General features: G+C 39.2%; 1 protein-coding gene across 1 annotated transcript in view; it reads left to right on the forward strand.

Annotated features, from left to right (window-relative positions):
• LOC106085987 (uncharacterized) overlaps positions 1-12,114 on the forward strand; it is a 50,695-nt gene that overhangs the window by 16,500 nt on the left and 22,081 nt on the right. The window contains exons 2-5 of the mRNA XM_059368387.1: positions 5,709-5,861; positions 5,914-6,166; positions 6,224-6,411; positions 11,055-11,177. Of these exons, the coding sequence (XP_059224370.1) occupies positions 5,709-5,861; positions 5,914-6,166; positions 6,224-6,411; positions 11,055-11,177 (717 nt within the window). The remainder of the gene's footprint in view (positions 1-5,708; positions 5,862-5,913; positions 6,167-6,223; positions 6,412-11,054; positions 11,178-12,114) is intronic.

The raw sequence follows: 12,114 nt of genomic DNA on the forward strand, positions 1-12,114 counted from the left end.
TTTTGTACGACGGATCCTCTCATGGCCATCAACATACGTGTTTATTATGGTCTGAATCGGTCTATAGCCCAAAACAGATCCCATATAAATCGATCGCTCTATTTTACTTCTTGAGCCCCCAAAGGGCGCAATTCTGACATTTTACACAGGTCTCCAACATATATTATAATTGTGGTCCAAACCGGACCATATCTTGATATCGCTCTAATAGCAGAGCAAATCTCTTCTCATATCCTTTGTTTGCCTAGAAAGAGATAACGTGGCAAGAGCTCGAGAAATGCGATCCATGGTGGAGGGTATAAAAGATTCGACCCGGCCGAACTTAGCACGCTTTTACTTGTTTATTGTAACTACACCATCACATCCATAGTTGTATTCAAATATGGGCTGATTTTGGGGATATTCGAATTTTTGTTTTTTGTTATTGAAATTTTGGAAATAGGACCAGAAATGAAGATTCGGTACCCCAAACAATTTTTCGAAATGTTGAGGTGACCTATTAAGAACCCTGTCAAGAAGCGCCCGCACCACTTAAGGCCTTGAAAATTTGCACATGATTTTGATAACACCTTAGCTCTATCCACTTCAAATTTCAAAGGATTATCTCGGTTATCTTTATCCGTTCTCAAATGGCATACTTTTTACTAGTTTTTCTCGATTCAATTACGCTGTATGGCGGCAGATCGGCTTATATAGCAGCTAAATCGAAATATGGTCCAATGTGAACTATATTCTGATCCGATGGCGAGAGGCTTAAAATAACTGACTATTTAAAATTTCAGCGAAAACGGGTAACAAATTTGGCTTTTATGGTCTTATGACCCTAAATAGGCAGATCGATCTATATGGCAGCTATAACTAAATATGGTCCCATCTGGACCAAATTCCAGTCGGCTAACGAGAGGCTTAAAACAACACACTGTTTCAAATTTTAGCGCAATCGGGTTACCACAAGCATCCAGTAATCCCAAATAAGTAATTTTAAGTCCACTTTGAAAGTTTTATTATTTATTTATTGTGGCTAACCTTTGCCTTTGCCTTCATTATTCATTAAGCTCACCCAATAGCAACCAATTTGCAATTTTAACAAAGTCATAAAGTATAAAATGATAGTAATTATCACTAATTTGCTTTTCAATACCAATAATGGCTAATTAAGATCAAATATGTTTTGTATTTTATTAAAGAGGCTCCCAAACGAAGACAGAAAATTAGATGGAAATAAACTTCAAAAAAAAATATTAGGGTGATTTTGGCAAACTATAAAAGATTTTTTACAAGACAAGTAGACGATCTCAAAAAGAAAAAGAAGAGAAACTAAACCCTCAACTTTTAAAAACAAAAACAATTGCGAAAAAACTATGGGGATTATGCAAAACTAACTAAAAATTGAAGACATGTGCATTAGAGTGTCCCAAAAAATAAAAAGTTTTATTTTTTTTTTTTTTGAAACGCACACATTTTTTTCCTTTTGATCCCAATAAGCAAAATGCTTAATATTATGGCGATCGGCTAACGATAGCCAGTGCCGCCACGACATCCAAAGTTGGAAGTAGTGCTTTACTAGCTGGACAGGGCCCACTCCGCTGCACCTTCTTTCACTCTCTTTTTTTAAGCTGAGCGGGTCACGTCAGGAAATAAGTCCTGTTTGGGGGTAGTTGTACGGCCTTTCAGATATTTCGCGACAATATGTGGATATTATATGGTGCTCTTCTCCCAAATACCTTTCATTGGAGCCTTATATTGCTATGGTCGGTAAATATGTCCAGTATGGGGGTGTTTTTGGGAGTGAGATTCGTGCTCTGGTCTCAAATACCTTTCATTTGAGTCCCATATTGGCATTATTGGTTTATATTCCATTTGGCTGGCTTTGGAGGTGGGGCGGCCCCCTAGATATCCCACCCTAAATAAGGATACAAATTTCTGTATTTAAGTTAAATTTCGCTTAAAACGCCCCACCCATCTCCGAGATCTGGCGTTATGGAAAATAGGGTAAGGGAAGGGTCTTCCGAATAAAGGGTGGATGTCAGATCTGCTTCATTCCCTTGGATTTGGTGGTGGATTGGAGTGCCCAAACTCTTTGCCCCGAAAGTGGATATCAGATTCAAACCACACCCCAAAAACCACATTGGATCTACATATTGCTATATATGTGTGGTTTAGAGGGAGTTTATGAGGTGAGGCGTCCCTGAAACACTTGGCCATGAAACAGATACAGATTTGAGCCCCTTTTCCGCAAATATGTCCAGCTTAAGGGGTATGCATGAGGTGGGGCGGCCAACCACATTCATAGTCCGGAAAAAATATTAGCAACGTGCTCTACTCTCAAATTTCGTTTTATTTGAGCCCCAATCGCCATTGGTTTAGGTGGAGTTTATGGGGTGACAAGACCCCCAAACATTTGACCTTAAAATTGGATATTAAATTCGTTTTCTACTATGAAATACCTATTATTTATCGCCATAGTAGGCGGAACCTGAAGTAATATCAGCATTGTGCTATAGCACGGTTTTGTTTGAGCCCCATAATGTTAAGCTTATTGAAGATGGCTATCAAGATATTCAGGGCTAGGGGGTCTCGTTCAGATCCATACTAATTCATCTTTTTGTATTGGTTCTCTACACTCAAAATCACATTTCACATTTGGGATACCATATTCTTAAAGATCCACAGGTCGTTCTGTGTCCACCCCAATTTGAGGGTAAATGTTGTACTCTTCTACCAAAGACCTTTTATTTCTGTCCTATTCTCTCCAAATCCTCCTTCATATATTATTTTTAATTCCTTTTTTAGGATAGGGGGAGGGGATTGCCCTCTGACACGTCCTTTTATTTGACTATAATATATTCTCGGCCATCCTACATGACAATTTGGCGTTGTATTTATTTGGATGAGAGGGTCAGTCCCCCCGACGCTAAGAACTAAACGACAATTTATTTCAGTCTTCTATTGTCGCTATTTACTTGTCCTGCGGAAAGGTAGAACGTGACCCAGATACTTGAATCCTTATACCTTATACATTAGATTCGAAATACACTGTCATAGACCTTTCTTTTAATTGACATGAACATTCCACTTAGGAACAGGAGCAAACTTCTCACATATATTATTGAGTGCAGTCCGATTCAAGTTTAAGCTCAATGATAAGGCGCCTCCTTTTTATAGCCGACTCCGAACGGGGTGCCGCAGTGCTACACCTCTTTGGTGAGAAGTTTTACATGGCATAGTACCTCACAATTGTTGCCAGCATTAGGGGGGGGAAACTACCGCTGAAAGTTTTTTCTGATGGTCTTGCCGGGATTCGAACCCAGGCGTTCAGCGTCATAGGCGGACGTGCTAACCTCTGCGCTACGGTGGCCTCCAATTGACATATTATCCCGATCTAACTACACGTCCTATTGAAGGGTATTTTGTGGGTTGGCTGGTCCCAGACTCGGTCCCAAATGTGTAACCAGATTTGTAGTTATCTCCCAAAGACCTTTTATTAGATACCCATTTTGTGACGTTGGAAATTTATGCCCTTTTTGAGGGTTTTTAGGGTTGGGGAGGCCCCGTAGATACCTTGGACCAAATTCTTATAACAGATGTGAACTCAGCTTCAAAATATCTTTCATTTAATACCCATATTGTCCCAATCGGTAAATATGTCCTGTGAGAGGTTTTTGTTGGTGGGGAGGCGCCACATAAAACAAGGAATACATGTTTAAATCAGCATTAGACTCTACCTTTAAATAGCTTTGATATCCAAATTGTCCCAATCGAAAAATATGTCATGCTGGGGGGTTTTGGGGGATGGGGAGGCCCCTCAGTCACCAAAAAATAAATTTTTGTGCCATATTTGTATTCTACTTTTGAGTACCTTTCATTTGATACCAATATTGCCCAAAGCGGTTTAAGTGTCCTGTGAGGGTGACATTTTAACGCCAAGTTCATACTCTACTCTCAAATACCTTTCATTTGATACCCATATTGCCCAAAGCGGTGAAAGTGTCTTCTTCGGGCTTTTTTTTTTTGGGGGGGGGGGGAGATACCCCAGGATGGGGTGGGGGGTACCCGCTGAAAATTAAGAGTGACATTTTTACACCAAAATTGTACTCTACTCTTATATACCTTTCATTTAATACCCATATTGTCCCAATCGGTACACATGTCCGTTCGGGTGGGTTTTGGGATGGGGCGTCCCCCCCAGGTTATTTGACCCAAAAATTTTATACCAATTTAGTGTTTTTGGGGTACCATAAGGTGGCATACAAAATTTTGCTTAAATCTGTGCACCCATTTCCGAGATCTGGCGTTTTTGAAAATAAGGGCATGGGGGAGGGTCCGCTTCCCCCTTCGAATATCAAAAAATTGAGTACCCTATTTTCACCGGTTAATGTGTCCTGTTAGGGTGACATTTTAACGCCAAGTTAATACTCTACTCTCAAATACCCTTTCATTTGATACCCATATTGACCAAAGCGGTGAAAGTGTCTTCTTCGGGTTTTTTTTTTGGGGGGGGGGAGGTACCCCAGGTGTTGGGGGGATACACCCGAAAATTTTTACACCAAATTCGTACTCCACTCTTATACACCTTTCATTTGATACCCATATTGTCCCTATCGGTATGCATGTCCGTTCGGGTGGGTTTTGGGATGGGGCATCCCCCCAGGTTATTTGACCCAAAAATTTTATACCAATTTCGTGTTTTTGGGGTACCATAAGGTGGCATACAAAATGTTGCTTAAATCAGTGCACCCATCTCCGAGATCTAGCGTTTTTGAAAATTGGGGTAAGGAGGAGGGTACAACCCCGCTTCGGATATCTAAAAATGTAGTACCTTATTTTCACCGGGGGCTCGAACTTTACCATCTGTGAAAATTTCATGAAAATCTGTTCAACCGTTTTTAGTCTATACGGAACAGACAAACAAACTAACAAACAAACAAAGCGCAACAATTTCATTTTATACCCTACACCACTACTGTGGTACGGGGTATTATAACATAGTGAATTTGTTTGTAAGACCCAAAAGGAAGAGAGATGGACCCAATGATAAGTATACCGATCAACTCAGAATCACTTACTGATTCGATTTAGCTATGTCCGTCTGTCTGTCCGTCCGTCCGTCTGTCCATGTTAATTTGTGTACAAAGTACAGGTCGCAGTTTTCATCCGATCGTCTTCAAATTTGGTACAGGCATGTTTTTCGGCCTAGAGACGAAGCCTATTGAAATTGAAAAAAATCGGTTGAAATCTGGATATAGCTTCCATATATATGTTCGTCCGATTTCAGTAATAATGCAATAACATGGTCATTTGTTAACCGATTCTCTCGAAATTGGACAGGAAGGATTTTTTTATGACTCTCGACATAACTGGTGAATTTCATGGAAATCTGTTCAGATTTAGATATAGTTCTTATATATATATCGCCCGATTTTCACTCCTAGAACCAATCTTTCCACAATATTGCACAACGCTTTCCTCGACGACCACCACAATATACGCAGAGTTTGGTGAAAATCGGTTCAGATTTCAGGATCAAAAGCAAAACAAAAAACAGGATAGTATGCCTTTCTCTATTTGCAAAAAAAATTCTCCCTTATAGCATGGTAGGGTCTTATGTGCATCCGTTTTTTTCTAAATTAAAACGTTTTTTGGCAATTTTTTCAAATAGTGGGGAATTAAATCTTTGATAACTAAGCCCTTATAACCTGTTTTTTTAGAAACGTCAAATATATCGTGAACAAGTCCTGCCCCATGCTGGAGGACGAATACCCGATACAGCCTTTGAGACAGATCGTCTATTTCTGAATCAGCTACAAAAGGATGGTATTGCAGTACCAGATGGTATACTTCCCGAACAACGTAATCCACAGGTAATAAACCTATATTTAAAAACATTATAATCTCTTTACCCCCTTCTTGCAGGTTTATCCCTTTTTCAATAGGCCCTCGCGTAAGGTCTTCCGCATTGCCTTGAGTTCCGATGGTCGCTATACACCACAGGAGGGTCGTTATCAATACCAACAATTGCCATCGATAGACACCACTTATTTGTTTCCCCAGGTTCATGGCCAGAGAAGCAATAGTGGTCAGCAAAGTGTAACACTGCCCGTCTATAGTCCCTTCCGTATTCATAATCCTCTGCTGAATCAATTGAAACTACAGCCCAAGGATAAAGGTTGGTTTTTGGCTCAATCTACAGTCATATAAAGAACTTTTGTTTTTTGCCTTACAGCACAATTTCAAAATGTACTACCTTCCGGTGGGGGTAAAACTTTGAATAAGGCCAAATCTTATCAGAACTTTAATATCTTGAATTCTCCTCTAACACCAGTATATGGCAAAGATTTACCGAGTGGGGTGAGTGGCGGCGCAGCCTCTAAAAATTATTTGCCTGATTTGCCGTATTCAAGTCAAAGTCATGTAAGTAAAAAAAAACTCTCAAACAAATGTATTTTTGTTCTTCTTTCTATTTTCAAATCGAAAAACAATACAACCAAAACCCTTTAAAGAGTCTCGACAATGTGATGTACTTAAATGTATAGGGTTGGCCACAACGATCACTATTTCGGCCTTTACCAGAGAGCTCATCAGGTTATAATGCCACTGAAAGATTACATGCTTCTACCTACTCTCTAATTAGTGAGCAGTGCAATGGTAATAGAAAAAAAAAACAACAAAGACCCTTTAAAGAGTCTAGACAATTTGATGTGCTCAAATGTATAGGGCAGGCCACAACGATCGATATTTGGGCTTTTGTCAGAGGCCTCATCAAGTTGTAATGCAACTAAAAGATTACATGCTTCTAGCTACTCTCTAATTAGTGAGCAGTGCAATGGTAAAAGAAAAATAAAAGAACAAAACCCCTTTAAATTGTTTCGACAATGTGATGTGCTTAAATGTATAGGGCAGCCCACAACGATCGCGATTTCGGCCTTTGCCAGAGGGCTCATCAGGTTGTAGTCTTTAAGTGGCATTACAACCTGATGAGGCCTCTGGCAAAGGACGAAATCGCTATCATTGTGGACTGCCCTATACATTTAAGCACATCACATTGTCGAGACTCTTTTAAGGGAATTTTTTTTCTATTTAAAAATGAAACCTCGAACGAAAATACACTTGGTCTAAGCTAGAAGCACATATCTAATAACCAAATGAAATAATTATGTGACCAAATAAAGCGCAAAACAAACAAATCCACAAGTTTTGCCTTAAAACGCCGAATCTTAAGAAATGACAATTTTTATAAGAAATAAGCAAGTAAGAGCGTGCTAAGTTCGGCGGGGCCAAATGTTATATATCCTCCACCATGGATCGCATTTGTCGAGTTCTTTGCGTGGTATCTCTTTTTAGACAAACAAAGAATAATGAATAAGAACTTTATGCAATTGGAGCTATATCAAGTTATAGTCTGATTCGGACCATAAATGAATTGAATGCTGAACATTGTAGAAGTTATTGTGTAATGTTTCAGTTCATTCGGATAAAAATTGCACCTTGTAGGGGCTCAAGAAGCAAAATCGGGAGATCGATTTGTTTGGTAGCTGTATCAAGCTATAGATCGATTCAGACCACATCGAGCACGTATGTTGAATGTCATGGGAGAAGCCGTTGTACAAAATTTCAGCCAAAACGGATAATAATTGGGTCCTCTGGAGGTTCAAGAAGTCAAGGTCAAAATCGATTTATATGGCAGCTATATCAGGTTATGTACCGAATTGCACCATACTTAGCACAATTGTTAGTAGTCATAACAAAACACCTCATGCACAATATCGGCCAAATCGGATGAGAATTGTGCCCTCCAGCGGCTCAAGAAATCAAGATCCAAGATTGGTTTATATGGCAGCTATACCAGGGTATGAACCGATTTGAATCATACTCAGCACAGTTGTTGAAAGTGATACTAAAACACCATGTGCAAAATAACAGCTAAATCGGAAAGCAATTGCGCCCACTAAAAGCTAAAGAAGTTAAGACCCCAAATCAGTTTATATGGTAGCTATATCAGGTTATGAACCGATTTGAACCAGTTGTTGGAAGTGATACCAAAACACCAGGTGCAAAATATCAGCCAAATCGAACGAGAATTACGCCCTCTAGAGGTTCAAGAAGTCAAGACCTAAGATCGGTTTATGGGGCAGCGATATCAAAACATGGACCGACTTGCAATCCCAACCGACCTACACTAATAAAAAGTATTTGTGCAAAATTTCAAGCGCCAAGATTTACTCCTTCGAAAGATAGCGTGCTTTCGACAGACAGACGGACGGACATGGCTAGATCGACTTAAAATGGCTTGATAATCAAGAATATATATACTTTATGGGGTCTTAGACGCCTATTTGGAGATGTTACAAACAGAATGACGAATGGCGGAGTATAAAAAAGTTGTCTGTCAAACAGCAGAGCTTTGCCACGATGACTGAAAAATAAAGAAGATTTTACAATAATAACAATAGGGAAATTAGAGTTTGTCTGAAGGGATGGTGATCAGAAAATCTTGCCTTCTTTGACATCGCACTAAAACTTAGTAGTTAAGAAGATTTCACATAATCGTTGTGCAAAAAATGCTACTTTGCATTAAGGTACAGGGGCAAACTTCTCACATATCACCGAGTGCTGACCGATTCAAGTTTAAGCTCATTAATAAGGGCTCCGAACGGCGTGCCGCAGAGCGACACCTCTTTGGGGGGAGGAGTTTTTACATGGCAAAGTACCTCACAAAAAAAAAAAAAATCTTATGTTCTCGTTCGAACCCAGGTGTTCAGCATCAGAGGCGAATATGCTAACCTTTGCGCTACGATGGGAATGAACTTAACTTCATTCGAACAAAAGGTGCGATATGAACGATTGGCGGGTCAGCGGACGGATATGAACTTGGATGGCGTTAAAAATGATTATCTAACCAATAATTGAAACGCGTCCGCCAGTAGTGTGGTATCTGTGTCCTAATTTGTCTCGACCGGACCGAATTGTGGGAACCCACCACCATGGATTCTGCTTAAAATGTATACAAAATAAATTTAGTTGAAGGGCATACTTTTATTCTACATACCAAACTTCTGTCAAACCTTCTACGAACCGAACAAGGATAATCCAGAGATCGGTTTATATGGGAGCTATATCAAGTTATGGAACGATTTTTGGAAGTTAGCAAAATTTAAGCTAAATTGGAAAAAATTAAGGCCTGCAGGGGCTCAGAAAGTCAAATCGGGAGATCGGTTTATGTGGGAGCTATATCAGGTTATAGACCGATTTGGACCGTACTGAGCACAGTTGTTGAAAGTCATAACAGAACACTACGTGCAAAATTCAGCCACATCTGATGAAAATGTAGGCTTCCATGTGGTCAAGAAGTCAAATCGGGAGATCGGTTTATATGAGAGCTATAAACATATCTGAATCGATATGGCCTATTTGCATTCCGCAAATGACCTACATCAATATTAGGTATTTTTGCAAAATTTCAAGCTGCTGGCTTTACGCGTAATTTCGACAGACATGGCCAGTTCGAGTCAGAATGTTGAGCAGATCAAGAATTTACATACTTTATGGGGTCCTAGATGAATATTTCGAGGTTTTACAAACGGAATGACTTGATTAGTATAGTAATTTGTGAAAATTTGCTCGATTTTCGATTTTTGGCCGGGGAGACCAAATTGTTTTCGATTAAGAACGCATAATGAATGAATAAAAATCCATTTTAGGTTGAAATTCGACAAAAAATCTCGATATAAAAATTTTGAAAATTTCATAAGGGGGTACCCTATGAAAAAAGTTGAAAATCATCGACTTGCCACTTATTGCCGAAAAAAGGCTACAATATGTTTGAGTCGCAAAACGAGTGACACCAATATGAAAAGCGATCTCCTTCACAAATCCAATCATGCAACCCATTTTGAGAAATTTTAAAAATTGAGGAAGTTACAGCAATTTGAATTTCATTTGGGTTAGGAAGGGAAAATTTTCAAATTTTAATACCCTTTTTAGTAAATTGTGAAAATTTGCTCGATATTCAATTTTTGGCCGGGGAGACCAAATTATTTTCGATTAGGAACGCATAATGAAAGCATAAAAATCCATTTCAGGTTGAAATACGACAAAAAATATCGATGTAAAAATTTTGAAAATTTCATAAGGGGGTACCCTATGAAAAAAGTTGAAAATCATCGACTTGCCACTTATTGCCGAAAAAAAGGCTACAATATGTTTGAGTATCAAAACGAGTGACACCAATATGAAAAGCGATTTCCTTCACAAATCCAATGATGCAACCCATTTTGGGTATAAAAAAGTGATAGTAAACGGGAATGTGGAAACTTTTGCAATAAGCTATATTGTACTTAAAAAAGTGGGCGCAATGATATAAAAATGAGCCAATTTTGCAGCTAAAATTCTTTTTGACACCTCCCCTTTGTGAAAATACAAGGGGCGGGGGGGATTATATCTTGATGGCAAAATTCTACGAAAACTTGAAGGAAATGGGACTATCTTACTTAGAAAAAAAGTCGAAACATTTACTTTTTAGAATTGTTGACTTTTTGATAAAGTCGAAAAGTCGACGTTTTGCAAATATAAGTCGAAAAATCGACTTATGCTATTTTCATAAACAACTTGGGATCCCTTATGCACACATAATTGTAAGTGCTTCCAATTTTATGACATTTTTTTGCAGGATACCAGCGCATAATTCCCTGAAGAAAATCCGAAAATTTCCGTTGCAGATTAGCAAATCGTGGTCCTTATAACATTTGTAGCAGTTTTTAATTTCAAGGGTAGTACTCTTCAATTTTTTTCGTTTACTTGTAGTATTAGGGGTACCCATTGGCATTACCAAGAAGATGTCAGACTAGGTATTCCCAGGTAATATAAACAGCCTACTTAAACTGAGACTGTACTAAATTGCTTGCAATTTTCTACAAATAATTGGCTCCGGGGCATTGCCAATTAAGCTTTATACCATGAACTAAATATCCGCTAAAGACCATATTCCCTTATTCATTAAAATTAATCTGAGATTCATTCACAAACACACGTTTAATTTTTCTTCTGTTTCTTTTCAGCTTTTCAACAACTTTGATGATTTATTCAATCAGTTTGATATCTACGATGGAGATGCGAAAAAATCCAATTCATATCCAACAGCAGCGGCTTCAAACATGCAACGTTCCAATCATCATCATGTTGTGACGTATTAAAAATTAAATTATTATTTTTTTTTTTTTTGTATACCTATTATTGATTGTTAGATTTAGGAAATTGTATTAAATCCTGTTTTATGTGCAAACATAATGTACCCTGTAGACTTAAGAACAGATGAGAGAGTTATTTGATAAATACACAGAAGTTTTTTGTTTTACAAAACTTTAACTTCCAGTTAGTTTTACTATATTGACAACTAGTAAAAACGCGTTAAGTTCAGCCGGCCGAATCTGAAGTACCCTTCACCATGGATCGGATGATACAAGTTCTTTGAATGGCTTTTTCAAATATATAGAAGCTATAGCAAGTTATGAAGCGCCCTCTAGAGCTCCCGGCCGACACGGCATAACTATGAGCACCGCACAGGCTGGAACTTTGAGCTCCGACTTGTGCGGTGTCCTTCGTTATCACGGAAAGCTTAGCTGAAAGCTACCGGGCGTCCACAGGTTGCAGATAGTGGAAAGCTTCGTTTTTATGCGGAATAGCTGCAAATGCAGCCGCAAACAGTCAGCGAATTCGAGAGGAGTCGCAGTGAGGTGGCACTGGCTCTTAATTCAATACTGAGTGCCAATGATATTCGAGATGACAAGGCGAGTTATTGGCGTCTTGAAATAACCAATGGCCAACATCAGCGTGTGTTCTCAGGATAGGGGCGGCTGGAGGCGAGCGTCGGATCTTGAAGCAAGCGGATCGCCACAACGAGGGATACATGTGCCATCCCACAAAACTCATGCGGTTGGGTCGCTGGGCCGGTAACTATGCCCCCGGAAACTATGAGAAACAAAGGAATAGCAAAAACGGACCACCCAATGTTGACGACCCACGCAAACGAAAAAAGGACCATGATTTGCGGATCTGCACCTGGAATGCCCGCACTTTTTATAGATAGGGTGCAGTTTCTCTCGCAGTAATGTCTCGCTG

The sequence above is a fragment of the Stomoxys calcitrans genome, chromosome 1 (assembly GCF_963082655.1).
Source record: "Stomoxys calcitrans chromosome 1, idStoCalc2.1, whole genome shotgun sequence".
Taxonomy (NCBI): domain Eukaryota; kingdom Metazoa; phylum Arthropoda; class Insecta; order Diptera; family Muscidae; genus Stomoxys; species Stomoxys calcitrans.